The following is a 15,403-nucleotide window of genomic DNA, read 5'->3' on the forward strand; positions in this document are numbered from 1 at the left end:
ACCCGGAGTCAACCAGCTGTTTTCCGTGTTGAAAGGTCTCTCCCTAGTGACTAAAAGGGGAATCACACGCGGAGAAATTAAAGTTGGACAAGGATGCCCCATGTCAGGAATCCACCTCTTCTCATGGAATATAATAAATATTTTGCATCTTGAGCAAATATTACCATAACCCATTTTGCTGCAGGCTACTGGTTACATTGTTGATCAGGCCTATTTACCGCTTTGCTATTTACCTCGTGGATAATGAATTGGCTAGGCTACTTCAAGGCCCTATTTTACCAGTAGCAAATAATGCGATCTATTGATGTTAGAATATTATTTGTAAAGACGAGATGCAATGCTTTAGATTGATTAATCTCTTATAGCCTCACCAAATGCAATTAGGTATTTTCAAACCAAGGCTCTCATTTGTCTATTTGTAGGCTATATGGTCAGAATATCCCATGTTGTTCATTTAGGTCTAGAATACCGGTATATATATTTCCATTATTATTTCACAAAGTCGGATATATGCCTGCTATGTCCTGGAGTTTATGCCTCTCAGTGTGCCACACGTGCATACATGTGCACCAAGGGACACTGGCTTGCAACAGAGGGCAAAGAAAGAAGAAAAATATGTAAATGCAATCACAAATATGTATTAATAGGTGCATTCAGTGAGACAGATTGCAACCACTGATTAAAACATGAAGTCACCCAACTCAACCGCTGAGTGAGTGGCCTTCCTGATATGTGTGCCAATTGAGGTCTGCTCTGGGAAATCCAAACCCCACTCCCTACTGGTTCAAGATTGGTCACATGACGTATGACGTATTGAAATGTATAAATACCTACCATAAGCACAAATTCAGTCTTTCGAACGTATGTAGTGCAGGGAATATGTGGCCGGTTGGATTTTTGGTGTGTTTTTTTTGGTGGGGGGGATAACTATCTGTATCAACTCATAGCAAAATGCTTCAAAGACACTACGAACTCCAGTGTCGACCAGCCACCATGAGTGTAAATTGTAAGTAACCACTGTTAGCCATGTGCAAATGGAGCTCCACATGGCTAGCCAGCTTTCTCACAAAGTCTAGGCCTGGCCTGTTTAAATAACATTCAGAACCCTGGTTTTTCTGTAACATACGTCCTGATTTTCCTTATCACTTAACGGGTTTTAGTTAGTGTTGGGATTTTGTTTATTCACTGTAGTGCAGGTCGTCTGGGGTGTGGGAACGTGCTCTGCGTCAACATTTGTGGCAGATGTATGATTAATTTACTAGCGCAGAAACATTGTTTCCACTGTAACTTGTATGTGGTTAGCTATGTATCCGTCTGATCTTTGTCTGCACCTTTCAGAGCCGTTTGAACGTGGATGGACTTCAGAAGTCCTATGGGCTGTGTCCGCTCAAGAGGTAAAACAATATCCATGATTACGTTTGACCAGTTTTAAATTGGGCTGTCTGACAGTCAGATTTGAGCAGGTCTGAAGTGTCTACCTAGCTTAATTAACAAGCCTGTGATGAAACAAGTTATCCCTGTCTGAACAACAGTGTTGACTTACTGAAACCCCTGAGGCTTGATGGGAGACTCGTATGATATGAATTGGTACGTTTTGGCAGTAGTCGGTTGAGTAACTGTATTGTGTGGCGTAGTTTCTCAAGGTTATATGTAGCCATGTTGCATAGCAAGATCATTAATTGAAGTTGTGCAGTAATGGACTACTTGAGGGTGACGGGACAGTTGCTTGGTAAGTACTTTCTATGGTCTCTTGTGACTCAAATGGAGACATTGATTAGTTTACTTTGCACTGAAGATGCTCTTGAGAAATGCACAGCCCTGAATGTGAAAGAATGCCTTTGACCGTTGTGGTAATGCGACCCAAACATGGTCATTTCTTTACAGGTCTGCCAACCTGGGTGTGATTCCATGAAAATGTTCCAATGAAGTTACTCCGATGAGAGCAGGTAACCACTACTTTGGATATTAAGTGATGGTCAGATTGCTAAGTAATGGTGGTCAATCTGTGGAGGGTATAGTAACATGTCTGTGATGAAACAAGTTATCCCTGTCTGAATAGCAGTGTTGACTTACAGAAACCCCTGAGGCTTGATGGGAGATTCATATTGTGGGATAATGATTCAAGTATTACCATGATGAACATGTATTAATATTTCAAATATTTATAGTGCCGGTGGGTCAAGAGGACAGTTAATTGGTAAGTGCTCAGCTAGGTTTTACTTTACAGTATTTTTTAAAATGGGGACTGTGGTTTCAGAGATGAAAATGCTGCATAGGAAGTGCCGTCTGATGCGATAACTGACGCTGGATAAAGCTGCTCTGAGAAATTCACAGCCCTGAACGTCACCATGCTTTTGGCAATTGTAGCATTGAACCAAATTAACAATTTCTCTACAGGTCAGCCAACCTGGATGTAAACCCCTGAAAATACAGCAAGTAATGCCATTGGGATCAGGTAACTAACTACATGAACTGAATTAGTCTTATGGCTGATAATTAAATGGTATGAGTAATGACAGATGTGAAGAGGGTAACAAGCCTGTGATGAAACATGTTATCCCTGTCTGAATAGCAGTGTTGACTTACAGAAACCCCTGAGGCTTGATGGGAGATCATATGTACTTCTGGTTTGATAAGGTAACAGTTGTCTGTTGGAGCCCTTCCTTGGCTTACTAGATGTTTTTATTTATTTTAGGTAATGGGGTCAAAGACTTTGTGCCAAGGACAGGACTCAAGAACTGAAATTCACAAAATGAATGATCAGTGACTGACACAAAGAAACTAGTTCAATGCAAACATTAGAGAATGTCAAGTTTTAATGGTGTACTTAATACCAGAAAGTCACAGGGCTTTAAGCCCCACAGTTAATCAGTGTGAAAGGCTGAATTGTAAGGTGCTTTCTTGAGTGTGTCCAGGAAGAACTGCTCGTCCTGCAGAAAGTCACGATCCTAAGAAGATAAAACAAGTGCATTTATCTACAATAAAGATTTTGAAACTACTCTGCTTGTTCCATCTTTACTATAACATCTAGGGTAATGTTCAAATCTGACTTCTGTTAACTGCATTGGCCCTCTGAAATTGGCTTAAACTATTCAACTTTAAACTGATTGTAAGCACTTGATTTGGTTAGTAATGCATTAGTTACCTTCTCTGCTGTGTGCCTGAGCAGGGCCAATCTGGCCTGGAGCTCTGTTGAATCCGGATTAGAGACCAGGGGTGGGGGCTGGCGAACAGCCTTGGTGGAGGCCATCTGAGGTACTGCCAACACTGGTCTGAAGTCTGCAGTATTTAAAATATTGTAAAATATGCTGTTCTGTGGTAAGTCAGCAAAAAAAATTTTTTTTGTAAACTGCTCAGCCCACCTGTGAATATAGGGGCCATAGATTGAGGGAAAGGAGTGATTGGAAGGCTGTGCTTGAGTGCCTCCATTTCCCTACGCTGCTCAGTCATATTCATTCTCTCCTGCAGAAGGGGAAATGGTTAGTTTATATACACTAACATTTCCATAAGTCTGGATATGATTTGTACACAATTCAAAGGTGCTATAGGAGGACTGGCTGGAATGAAACCATTTCCAACCATAATGTGCTGTTCCTGATGTGTACCAGCAGAGGCTGGTGGAAGAATGGCTGGTATACCCCCCTACTTATTGACCTGATGGAGATGCTGTTCCTGCTGTCTCAGTCTCTCCATCTGGGAGTGGATGTTCCTCAGCCTGGTCTGGTGCTCAGTCTCCACCTGTCTCGACTCCTGTAGGGCCATCTCCCCCTCATTATATTTTTCTGATGCCAGCTGCAAATACCGAAGCAGTGCGCCCAGTCACAGCGTTGTGCTACCTCCACTCAATCGCATACAACCAATGACTTATATACATTACTGTCAACTCAAAAGCTAGCTAATAGTGATGAGGTTGTAATCCAGACCTTGCTGAAGGCCTCTACCTCCTGGGCACGTGTCTTCAGCTGCAGGCCTGTACCACTCAGCCTCTCCTTTTCCCTGTCCAGTTCCTCCCTCTGTCTCTCCAGAGCCTCCCTCTCCCGTGCTACAGCTGCCTCATGCTGCTTTAGCTCCCCAGCACGCAGCTTCAGGTCCACCTGTTCCTGGTGATTTCAGAAGACTGCCTGTTTCAAAGCTCTGCAAATCTTAATTGCTTGAGATCAAGTGAGTGAAATGTAATGATTGGGGTAGGTGAACCCCATTGCCTGAACATGTTAAAATGCTGGCAGTTTGTGTGCGACAATGATAGACATACAAGCCTCTTGTCCTATTCTAGCCCCTAGTCTGCAGTACCTGCGCCATGCTGATGATGGAGCCCTCTCTGTGAGCATCCCTCTCCAGCGCCCGGCTGGCCTCCCGCTCTGCTCGGTCCTGCCTCTGCTTCTCCTGGGTGTGGAACTGGGTCCACTCAGCCGCCAGCTTCCTTCTCTCCTCTGCACAGCGCTGCATTACCTGCTGCTGCTCCTCCAACAGGGCACTCTAGACATGGAGGGGAGTAGGGTCTTTCAAGTCAGTGTATCCCAACCCTGTTCCTCCAGTACCCCCAACCTGACACCTCATTCAGGGCTTGATGATTAGTTGAATCAGGTGTACTGTAGGGGCTATTTGAGGACCAGGGTTGGGAAACACTTGAGTAGGGATCTGGCAGATATCTTTAACCACTTCTACCTCAGTATCTGTCTTACTTTTGCCCTCTCCAGCTCCTCTCTCTCCATGCTGATGTGCTGAGTTAGAGAGCGTCTCTCCTCGTCCAGGCCTCTCTGAGATGAGTCGGCCTTAGCCTGCTCTGCATTCACTCTCCAGCGCTCCTACAACACAATCATAATATAACATTCTGGGGAAATGGAAGGAAAAGCAAACTACTTATGCAAATTAAGACCAAACCTCTATTTGTGAATATAATAGTGACCCTTTTACTGGCACTGGTGCGAGCTGCACATTCTACCTGGTTTCCTCAATCAAAACATTCAATTTTCTGGGTGGATAAAACCATGAATTTGTTCAACAGTGAAGTGCATTATCTTCATGTGTCTGCTGTGCCACTGTACCTGCCAATGGGTCCATATGCTGTAATGAGCAAGCCTCATGCATTTCCAAATAACTTCAGAAGCAAGCTAGTTATCCATGTTAAATGGAGGGGGTCTCCGCTTGCACATCTTAACGATCATTACTGAGCTCAAAGCGCACTTCTGATATGGCAGTGAAATTGCACATTGGCCAAAATATTATTTTTGACGTTACATTCACTGTTAGATGAATGCATGCTTCTAGCAATAGGTGTTCATTTAGATCTAGCTAATGGTTTCCATTTCCTCGGGTGGTGAATTAGGCCTATATAATAGCGCACAAAGATCAAAGTACATTTGTGTCTATATGCTGAAACCTCTGGAGCCCTGTTTTTCTTTTACTAATTGTGAACCAAAAATTCATGACAATCACTGGATTAGGTTGCATATAAATAATTTGAATCATGCATTCCTGCTTGGACATGTTAATGTAACTTATTTGAAAAACATCTGTTATACTTCAAATCAAATTTGTCACATGCGCAGAATACAACCGGTGTATAGTCATGGCCAACTATTAATTTTCAAAGTCTGCTGCCTCAGTTGGTATATACTGCAGAATGTTATGAAAAGTGAACAGATTAATTTCAAGTCCCTTTTTGACTTAAATTAACTGAAGCCCACCCTCAAAAAATTCCACTGCATTTCAGCCCTGCCACAAAAGGACCAGCTGACATGTCAAGTGATTCTCTCGTTAACAAGTGTGAGTGTTGATGAGGACAAGGCTTGAGATCACTGTCATGCTGATTGAGTTCGAATAACAGACTGGAAGCTTCAAAAGGAGGGTGGTGCTTGGAATCTTTGTTCTTCCTCTGTCAAACATGGTTACCTGCAAGGAAACATGTGCCTTCATTGCTTTGTACAAAAAGGGCTGCCAGTAAGATTGCACCTAAATCACCACCAGTACAGAGCTTGCTCAGGAATGGCAGCAGGCAGGTGTGAGTGCATCTGCACGCACAGTGAAGCAAAGACTTGGAGGATGGCCTGGTGTCAAGAAGGACAGCAAAGAAGCCACTTCTCTCCAGGAAAAACATCAGGGACAGACTGATATTCTGCAAAAGGTACAGGGATTGTACTGCTGAGGACTGGGGTAAAGTCATTTTCTCTGAATCCCCTTTCCGATTGTTTGTGGCATCCGGAAAAAAGCTTGTCTGGAGAAGACAAGGTGAGCGCTACTATCAGTAAAGCATCCTGAGACCATATGTGGGGTTGCTTCTCAGCCAAGGGAGTGAGCTCACTCACAATTTTGCCTAAGAACACAGCCATGAATAAAGAATGGTACCAACATATCCTCAGAGAGCAACTTCTCCCAACCATCCAGGAACAGTTTGGTGATGAACAAAGCCTTTTCCAACAGACAACTTGCCATAAGGCAAAAGTGATAATTAAGTGGCTTGGGGAACAAAACATTGATAGTTTGGGTCCATGGCCAGGAAACTCCCCAGACCTTAATTCAATTGAGAACTTGTCAATCTACAAGAGGTGGGTGAACAAACAAAAACCCACAAATTCTGACAAACTCCAAGCATTGATTATGCAAGAATGGGCTGCCATCAGTCAGGATGTGGCCCAGAAGTTAATTGACAGCATGCCAGGGCGGATTGCAGAGGTCTTGAAAAAGAAGGGTCAACACTGCAAATATTGACTCTTTGCATCAACTTCATGTAATTGTCAATAAAACAGGCTCTAACCAATAGTGCAAAAAATGTATTAGGTAACCAATAGTGCAAAAAATGTATTAGGTAAACAATAGGTAAGTAAAGAAAGGCTATAAAAGTAGCGAGACTACATACAGACACCGGTTAGTTAGGCTGATTGAGGTAGTATGTACATGTAGAAATGGTAAAAGTGACTATGAACAGAGTAGCAGTAGTGTAAAATAGGGGGTGGCGGGAAACAATGCAGATACCCCGGTTAGCCAATGTGTGGGAGCACTGGTTGGTCAGCCCAGTTGAGGTAGTATGTACATGAATGGATAGTTAAAGTGACTGCATATATGATAATAAAACATTGTGAATGATTTTATAAGATGGTGCCTCAAATGTATTCTATTGTGAAGCTGCCCCCAACATTTTTTTTAGGGGCGTGGTGCCACCAACTGAAAACGTTAGTCTGGAGCCCTGTGTTGACACACAAGACCTAAAATTAAGTCACTCAAGACATGTTTTCCTTTACAATCCCATTTTTTCCCTCAGGGTGACATGGCAAGTTTTATTTGACCTTTTATTTATACAAGTAAGTAAATACAATGACGACCTGTCATAGATGCACAGTCAACAAAGACTTAACCTCTGAGTGACTTCTGACCTTCTCTAGTTGCCTCTGCTGCTCAGCCAGCTGGGTGTCCATCTTGGCGATGACTTCTTTGAGCCTTGTTCTCTCCTCTGCCATGGCCCTCTGCTGCTGGCCCAGACGGTCCTGCATCACTGAAAGAGTAGACAAGCTGACTTTCACATAACATTGTGACATTCTCACTGACTGAAGGGAAAATAAATAGAAACTGCTGTATTATGAAAATCATTGTTTTTTTTCTCATAAAACTGAGTGGTGGTATCATACCTCGGAGCTGTTCGTCTCTCTGCCGTGCCCCCTGCTCCAGCCCCTGGGCTGTGTTCTCATGGGTGCTCTCCACCCGAGATGAAAGGTCCCCCAGCCTGTGGGAGAAATTCTCCATCTGCTCAATCACCACTGTCAGGGACCTACAACACCAATACACAGAATGAGAGAGACTATATGATGTCAACCTGTAGTAAGTTACGAGTTTGGTTACATGTAGCATGTCCTCTATAATTCTTATGCAAAGGTCAGAGATTAAGCAGAGTATGGTTAAAAATGAGTATTGAGTAGAAATGCATGTGTGACCTGGTTTGTGATGTGGCACTGGTCACTGCATCAATCTCCTCATCCTTCAATCTCTTCAGTCTCTGGACCTGATCCTCGTGGTCTTTCTTCATCTCCAAAATAGACTTCCTAGAGGAAGGAAACCGTGACAAAGAAAAATTAAGGAACATTATGGAAATATAAAGAAGATACATTATTTTATCCACAAGCTGTGAAAATATTTTACATTTTTTTATTTGACCTTTTTAACTAGGCAAGTCAGTTAAGAACAAATTCTTATTTTCAATGACGGCTTAGGAACAGTGGGTTAACTGCCTGTTCAGGGGCAGAACGACAGATTTGTACCTTGTCAGCTCAGGGGTTTGAACTTGCAACCTTCCGGTTACTAGTCCAACGCTCTAACCACTAGGCTACCCTGCCGCCCCAAATAGCTGAGCTTTAGGGAGAAAATACAGGCAGGGCCACAATCTCTTGTTCTCTAATGTGGTATCTTGCAGCCCCCTACCTCTGTAGGTCTCTGAGTCGCTCCACCTCTCGGTCTCTGTCCTGCTGGGTTTGGGCCAGTCTGCGCTGGTGCTTTTCCTGCAGCTCCATACGCTCCTGTTCAGCTATACGTGTGATGGTGGCTAAGCGCTCTGCTAGGTCCTCGCATTCCTGTCGTGCCCGTGCTTCTCGCTGTGCCGCGGAATCGTCAAGCAGCTTCACACGAGCCCTGGTGGATGCACACACACTCTTTTGGGTAAAGAGGTAGTGATTCAGTCTGTGGTGGTGGCAGGACCTCTATAGGTCTCCGAGCTCCTGTCATACCTATGTGTGTTCTCCATGAGCTCAGTGTCCTGCTTGTGTCTCTGCTGAACACTCTCCAGCAAGATCTGGTTCTGGTCTAGCTCCTGCTGTAGAGATCTCACCTGGAAGAGAATACGCAGTAGTCAGCTGAATGTTGTTTATGGAAGTGGCAGAAAGAGGAAGAGCACTGTCAAAAAGACAGTTGATAGATACCTGTCCCTCCAGTTTGATGATGCGGGCCTGTAAAGCTAGATGTCCATTCTGCTTCTCAGTGTCTCTCTTCTGTCTCTGCAGCCCAGCTACATCCACAGCTCCCCCTAACCCCAGCAGCTGGGACTCCAACTACGGTCAGAGACGGATACCAAAGCCAAGTTACCGAAGACTCTCAAAGGGGAACATCTGATAAAACCTAAGGTATCTGTGTTCAAATTAGTAAAACAAATTCAATGTGAAGTGTTTCCATCAAATGAAAAGGTAATTGTGATTGGAGATTGGTTTCACCTGCTGTTGTAGCAAGAGTTGTTGCAAACTGTTGGCTGAAAGAGACACCTGTTTAAAAGAATGTTAAACAATTAAATAAGTGACTTATGGTTTCCAAACATATATCATCCATAATGACATTAGGGCATATAAACAAAAAATAGAAAGGCCTCTACATACCTGTGGTTGGACAACAGGTGCAGTGTTCTGCATCTGGCTTTGCTGTGGCACTGGGAAACCAAGAACAGTATGTGTCAATCAGGACAATCTGCCCATCAATGCCAGTGATTGATAAGAAACTAGAGGCATAACTATTAGAAATACGAATACAGTTAGAAAGTTATTCAAAATGACTACTGTCCATAAGCTATCCCTATGTTTCCCTAAGAGTACCTACACCGCATAAAGCCAGGCATCATAGCATGGGGCATGGGGCCAGACATAGACTGCCATGGCTGGGCAGGGTAGTTAGGGGGCAGCTCTGCTTGACTTGGCCATCCTGGCTCCCTGTGATCCTGCAGGGCTGGTGGATGGTACTGTTGGGGCAGGGGGAAGCTAATGGTAGCAGAGGTTGGCAGGGGAGAGGGGTCTGGGGTCTGGTCAGAATAGAAGCCTACTCTAGCAGACACAGCTGTGGATAGAAAGGGGGAGACTAGTTGAGAGGAAGGGAAAGGCTGAGGTTTGGTGGGTGGATGTTGGATGACTATTGTGGGGGATTGTGGAGGAGATGAGTGGACTGCTCGACTGGTATCTGTGTGTGCCTTTGACATAACTGTGGGTTGTGGATGTGAGACAAGCTCAGTACGGGTCTTAGGTGTTGGTAAGTGAGGGGTGTGGTCTGTGTGTGAATTCTGCCTGATAGGCTCAGTTTCTTCAGCAGTGGAATGAGCTGGTCGGGGCTGGGCATGACTCTTTGTCCCTATTGGCTCAGCAGGGTCACTAGTGAATTTGTGATTGGTTTCCTGTGTCTGCTCAGGAGGGTCAGGTGGGATAGGTGTAGACATTCTAGTAGGCTCTGGGTCAGCTAAATGACTAGAAAGAGACTTGGCTTGAAAAAACAATGTTTGTTATAAAAGATGCTTCCCATGAGGTAGAAGTTGAATAGCACAACGTAGAGGGAAAAGGGACATGGTTAGCTGGGTCCTCTAAGATGGGAGTGAGTAACATACCAGGCCTGAACTGGTCCTCACTCACTGGGGTAGAATGAGCAGTAGGGCTGGGCTGTCTGTGGGAGGGCTCCCTGGGCAGAGGAGAATCTCTTGAAGAGAAGGAACATAATCCTGACCTCAATGTCCAAAAGCATCAGAACTCATATATTTTTACCTTTATTTAACCAGGCAAGTCAGTTAAGAACAAATTCTTATTTTCAATGACGGCCTAGGAACAGCGGGTTAACTGCCTGTTCAGGGGCAGAACGACAGATTTGTACCTTGTCAGCTCGGGGGTTTGAACTTGCAACCTTCCGGTTACTAGTCCAACGCTCTAACCACTAGGCTACCCTGCCGCCCCATATAGCACACTGGGGCAATATTGCAGTGGTAGATATTATACATCACAACTATTTAGATTAAGGTTGATCATACCCTGGTTCCTTGTTGGGGGTGGATGCATCTTTCCTCCTGGAAGCTGGTGAAGAACCATGTTTGCTGAGGAAGTAACAGACAATCAATGTCAACATACTGAGATGTAAGCAGTCGCTTCTAATGTAGACGTTTCTCTAGAACTGTGGAAGTATGACCCAGCCTTCACTGTAGAGTACCCTAGTCCTAGCCTTACCTAGTTCTATAGCCTTACCTGAGAAACGACTCCAGATCCACCTCGTCTCCAAACCCCAGAAAGTCTTCCTGGGTTGTCCTCTTTTCCTCTGACCGTGTGGATGATTGAGTCTTCTTCCTGCTCAATGCCCCTGATAGCCAATCATCTTCATGCTTTTGGCTTGCAGAGACCTCTACACTGGGTCCTACTGGTTTGGAGTATTTGAAGGAGGTGTTTGGAGTCTCTGTCGATGGCTGTGGAATGTGGTTGCCAGAAGAGGAGGGTTTGCTTCCCACTGACGAAGAGGAGGGGGTCTTCAAGGGTTCTGGTACAGGCGGGGGCTCTTCCTCATCATCCTGCGAGAGCCCCAGCCAGTCTGCAGCAGGTCGGGGAAAGGTAGGGGTGAGCGTGGTGGGTATTGGTTTCTTCTCAGGAGAAAAGGCACTGTTGTCCTCAGTGGAGAATCTGAAAAGGAGTGGCTAATCTTAGATGGTGGCCCTTTCCTTTGTCATACACTCTGGTCCAGTAGCTGACATATAATCTGCGTTCCTGAAGCTTATCTATCTAAATATGATGTACTTGTTATTGACCCAACTAAGCATTGATCCTGGCTTTGACCAAAACAAACTATGAGGGCTTCTGCTAGAGCTCTGACTTACCTGACCGACTGTCTGCGTGAGTGGCGTCCCTCCGGTGTAGTGACCAGTGTAGGTTGATAGGAACCAAACGTCAGGTCTTCTTCTAGGAAGGGGTCTGACAAAGGGAAACATCAACTCTCATTTCATTCATTCAAGAATACTATATCACATTTGAAATACAAAAACATGGAGTGTTAGCTACCTTTAGTAGTGGGGGTCTCCTGATGATGCTTCTGCTTTTCCTGCTGCTGCGGAGGGTCCTTCCTCTCCCCTGTTGGAGGGCGCTCCAGAAGGCGAGGGGAAGTCCCACGCCCCAGAATCTCATCTAGCCTGGTGCGTGCTCTTTGAGGGAGCTCACTGCTGCTAGAGACAGTCAGTGCAGAGGAACAGGGAGGTTACATTTCAAATGAACTTTTGGTTGGGTTTATCATAGTCCATAGGTTTTGTAATAGCCTTGGTTGGAACTTATGATGTTGACTGAGGCATTTGAGACCCTACCTCTCATTCTTTGGTATGTACACGGTCTCATTCTTCTTAGGGCTCTCTTTGGGACTCTCCCCAAACCCCAATGCATTCATTAGGTCATCCTCGTCATCATCAAACGTAAGCTCGTCCCGCTTTTTTGGAACTGGAGCTGGTGAGGCTTACAGGAGAAATATATACATTTGATACATTCTGGCTCTCTTCTTTTGGGTATGTTACAATGTATTAAACACAAACGTTCACCAACCTGTTTCTTTTTTCTTTATGATAGGGGAGTCTGGGGGCAGCACTGATTTCTCTGGAGGAGCTTTTTTGGTGATTTTTGGCTCATTTTTGTCTTCTATGGGTAGATCATCTAACAGGTCAGCCAAAGGGTCATCAAAGTCTGTAGACAACAGATATGATACCAGAGCTGGGGATTCTGTTTTGATATTGATATGCTTTATGGTGTTAAGAACTCTACACTTAGGGCCACTCTAATGTATTTTACAGTTGACCTGATATTTTTTGGTCTATACATGGGTCCAACTGTTAGCTTTGGTACCTTTTGTGTCAGTTGTTGGGGCAAGAACATCATCATCATCATCTGAAGCAATGCAGCAATGGGGAGAAATAATGTACAATTATGTATATTTGCATGGTATTAATACTAATTTGGTGGCCCAGTGTAGCCAGACTAGCCAAAGACCCAGACAGTCAGCTCACTAGTGAAGCTGAACCTCTTGTAGCCACGTGCTGTCGATGCAGGAGCAGAACTTGGCTTCTTCTCCTCAATGTCTGGCTCATCTGAGATTCCTCCTTTTAACTTGTTTCCTGATTTAGGAGGATTTTTCGTAGGTCCTCCAATGCCGGAGCCTTTACTCTGAGCTGGGGCTGAACTGGGCTTTTTCTTTGATCCAAAGAGATCAGCGTCCATATCATCTATGTCCTATGTAAGGATAGAACAGACTCAGCTGGGTTATGAATGTTCATAAAGCCTGGAGTCTTACTCCCTGGGGAGGCGTCATTAGAACAAGGCATCATTACCTTCATGCTCTCCAGTAAGGCTGTGGGATCAGCCTCAGAAACATCAGAGCCCTGGATTGGAAGTGAATATAAAAGATGTATATGAAGGAAAACATAGTCAACTGCCTCCCTGCCATACTTAATGTATGACCTGCCAACTCACCTCATCATTTTCAGCTTCCTCAGCCAGTTTGCTGAAGAAGTCGTCGTCACCCAATAGTGAGCTGGAAAACCAAAACGCATAGAATTAGCAAGCAGACTGTGACAGTATCCCGCTATCTAAATAGTCACGAAAGAAAGAGTTGAGACTACTCTCTGATCTGGCAGTACATTTTTTTCAGTCCCAGTTAACTCACCGTTTTCCACTGTGTGATGGTAGAGAAGGTCCTAGTCTGCCTGCTTCACGGGCCAGAGCTTTGGCCTTCACTGGGAAATCTGTACAAATAACAGGAAAACTTTATCACTACACAGTGTGTACGTACAGTATATTATACTAATGATTTGTCAGTTTGAATGGTCATAGATCTGTTGTAGGGATGTAATCACATACCATCATCTCCCAACAGGTCTCCTAACATATCATCAATTGAACCTGTAGTACAAAAACATCATATTGAATGAATCTGTGCGCACCATTGAAGTTGTATTGTGCAGGATTTAGGTAAATAACAACATCAGAGGGACTTACTCTTCTGTCCTTTCTTCTGTTTAGCCTGTATCGATTAGGAACACATAGGATAGGAGGTGTGTTTAATTTGTGGAACTTTCCAACAGGAATCTGTTCCAAAAACTTAGTAAAATAAAAGATTGCCAAACAACGCATACAAAGTAGCACGATAAATTCACCTTGCTAACTAGCTGTCGAATAGGCATTAACTCATCACAAATAAACGCGGTGAGTGAAAAACGTAATGACATAGCCCACTCCCTACCGGGTATCTTATTCGGTCGCTATACAACTTTGTATGCGTTGTTTGTTGGCAACCTTGTTATTTACGAAGTTTCTGAAACAGTTTCCTGTTGGAACGTTCAATAAATTATACGAACCCAGGTTAGGGGTTTTAAAACAAAGTTCGCTGCAGTCAATGGGGGTGACTGGCACTTGAATAAACTGTTAGCTTTAACTAGAAGCTATCTTGTCGTGGGGAATTAGCTAGCTCTCAACAACCTATACTGAGCACTATTACATTTTAAGAGGGTTGATCTTGCAGAATGACCAATAATGTATTAGTAGACTTGTGATAAATGACTCTTATCTTGATTTAGATAGTATACGATACTTACCATGATGTTTCTCTGACTGCAAATGTAATAGCTAATGTTAGCTAGCTAGCTAAAGTAAATCGTCAAGGTGACTAACCACAGCGAAGGAAAATCCCAAGAAGTCTGCAAATTTGCTTTGGCTAGACGACTAGAAGCTACGGTCTAGCTATTCTTTCACACACTTAGCTAGTATATTTGGTCACTAGCTACCTTTTTAAGCATTTAGAAACAACGGACAAATAATGCTGTTGTAATGGTGTTGTAACGTTACCACCAGCACTAGCTACATTCAAATTACATGGAAAGGCGGTTGTCTCATCATGAAGGCATTTAACGTTAACTGTGTAGCTAACGTTAGCTAGAAAATCAAAACGTACTCCCTCTGATTGACCAGGTTGAATGACTGAATATTAACTTAAATATTTAGAGTAAATCTAACCATCCCTCAATTTAAGTTAATAAAATACCAATCCATATGCTTTTATCAGTGTATTTACCCGCATGTTCCTCTGTTGTAGCATTTTCAACGTACACTCCCTGTCTACCAGTGAATTATTGGTAAACATTCTGTTTGGTGACCACCAGGTGGCGTTTCAGGTTAGAACATTTCAAGATATGAGTTATTATTGTACAGAATAGCAGGATATAGAATAACAAATATTGCTTTTATCTAGCTAAATACTTTTTGTTTAATTGCAGGTTAGTATTGGTGTACATAAGCGAAGTAACCGATTATATAACAACATTAATAATTGGTCTACATCAAATCAAATGTATTTATATAGCCCTTCGTACATCAGCTGATATCTCAAAGTGCTGTACAGAAACCCAGCCTAAAACCCCAAACAGCAAGCAATGCAGGTGTAGAAGCACGGTGGCTAGGAAAAACTCCCTAGAAAGGCCAAAACCTAGGAAGAAACCTAGAGAGGAACCAGGCTATGTGGGGTGGCCAGTCCTCTTCTGGCTGTGCCGGGTGGAGATTATAACAGAACATGGCCAAGATGTTCAGAACAGTTGAAACTGGAGCAGCAGCACGGCCAGGTGGACTGGGGACAGCAAAGGAGTCATCATGTCAGGTAGTCCTGAGGC

At 43.8% G+C, this 15,403-nt stretch overlaps 1 protein-coding gene, 1 long non-coding RNA gene and 2 other non-coding genes across 11 annotated transcripts; 3 read left to right on the forward strand and 1 right to left on the reverse strand.

The window, feature by feature from the left end:
- Window positions 1-846: 846 nt before the first annotated feature.
- Window positions 847-2,998, forward strand: LOC115104294 (uncharacterized). 3 transcript variants are annotated; one of them, XR_010460413.1, is made up of 6 exons: window positions 847-1,006; window positions 1,339-1,729; window positions 1,885-1,946; window positions 2,169-2,197; window positions 2,398-2,455; window positions 2,696-2,998. It is a non-coding gene; the product is annotated as an uncharacterized LOC115104294 (long non-coding RNA). The 3 variants fall into 3 exon arrangements; XR_003859706.2 differs by having other exon boundaries at window positions 850-1,006; window positions 1,339-1,394; XR_010460412.1 differs by having other exon boundaries at window positions 1,339-1,946.
- Window positions 1,491-1,562, forward strand: LOC115104435 (small nucleolar RNA R38). Its single transcript, XR_003859739.1, has one exon. It is a non-coding gene; the product is annotated as a small nucleolar RNA R38 (small nucleolar RNA).
- On the forward strand, window positions 2,253-2,325 carry LOC115104436 (small nucleolar RNA SNORD49). Its single transcript, XR_003859740.1, has one exon. It is a non-coding gene; the product is annotated as a small nucleolar RNA SNORD49 (small nucleolar RNA).
- On the reverse strand, window positions 2,799-14,888 carry LOC115104293 (fas-binding factor 1 homolog). 6 transcript variants are annotated; one of them, XM_065006621.1, is made up of 30 exons: window positions 14,812-14,888; window positions 13,740-13,764; window positions 13,602-13,643; window positions 13,408-13,486; window positions 13,215-13,275; window positions 13,073-13,123; window positions 12,752-12,974; window positions 12,591-12,632; window positions 12,294-12,431; window positions 12,062-12,206; window positions 11,766-11,923; window positions 11,585-11,678; window positions 10,965-11,390; window positions 10,754-10,816; window positions 10,340-10,428; window positions 9,351-9,400; window positions 9,192-9,239; window positions 8,904-9,032; window positions 8,712-8,812; window positions 8,410-8,616; window positions 7,926-8,033; window positions 7,623-7,762; window positions 7,371-7,489; window positions 4,683-4,805; window positions 4,291-4,476; window positions 3,924-4,100; window positions 3,655-3,792; window positions 3,363-3,462; window positions 3,146-3,279; window positions 2,799-2,948 (listed from the first exon to the last, which is right to left on the reverse strand). In XM_065006621.1, the coding sequence occupies exons 1-30, from the start codon at window positions 14,878-14,880 to the stop codon at window positions 2,865-2,867; spliced, it is 3,549 nt and encodes a 1,182-aa protein (XP_064862693.1). In that variant the 5' UTR covers window positions 14,881-14,888; the 3' UTR covers window positions 2,799-2,864. The 6 variants fall into 6 exon arrangements, with proteins under 6 accessions (XP_064862693.1, XP_064862694.1, XP_064862695.1 ...); XM_065006622.1 differs by having other exon boundaries at window positions 10,340-10,410; window positions 11,766-11,926; XM_065006623.1 differs by having other exon boundaries at window positions 3,655-3,750; window positions 11,766-11,926.
- Window positions 14,889-15,403: the final 515 nt, after the last annotated feature.

The sequence above is a fragment of the Oncorhynchus nerka genome, linkage group LG21 (assembly GCF_034236695.1).
Source record: "Oncorhynchus nerka isolate Pitt River linkage group LG21, Oner_Uvic_2.0, whole genome shotgun sequence".
In the NCBI taxonomy this organism is placed as follows: domain Eukaryota; kingdom Metazoa; phylum Chordata; class Actinopteri; order Salmoniformes; family Salmonidae; genus Oncorhynchus; species Oncorhynchus nerka.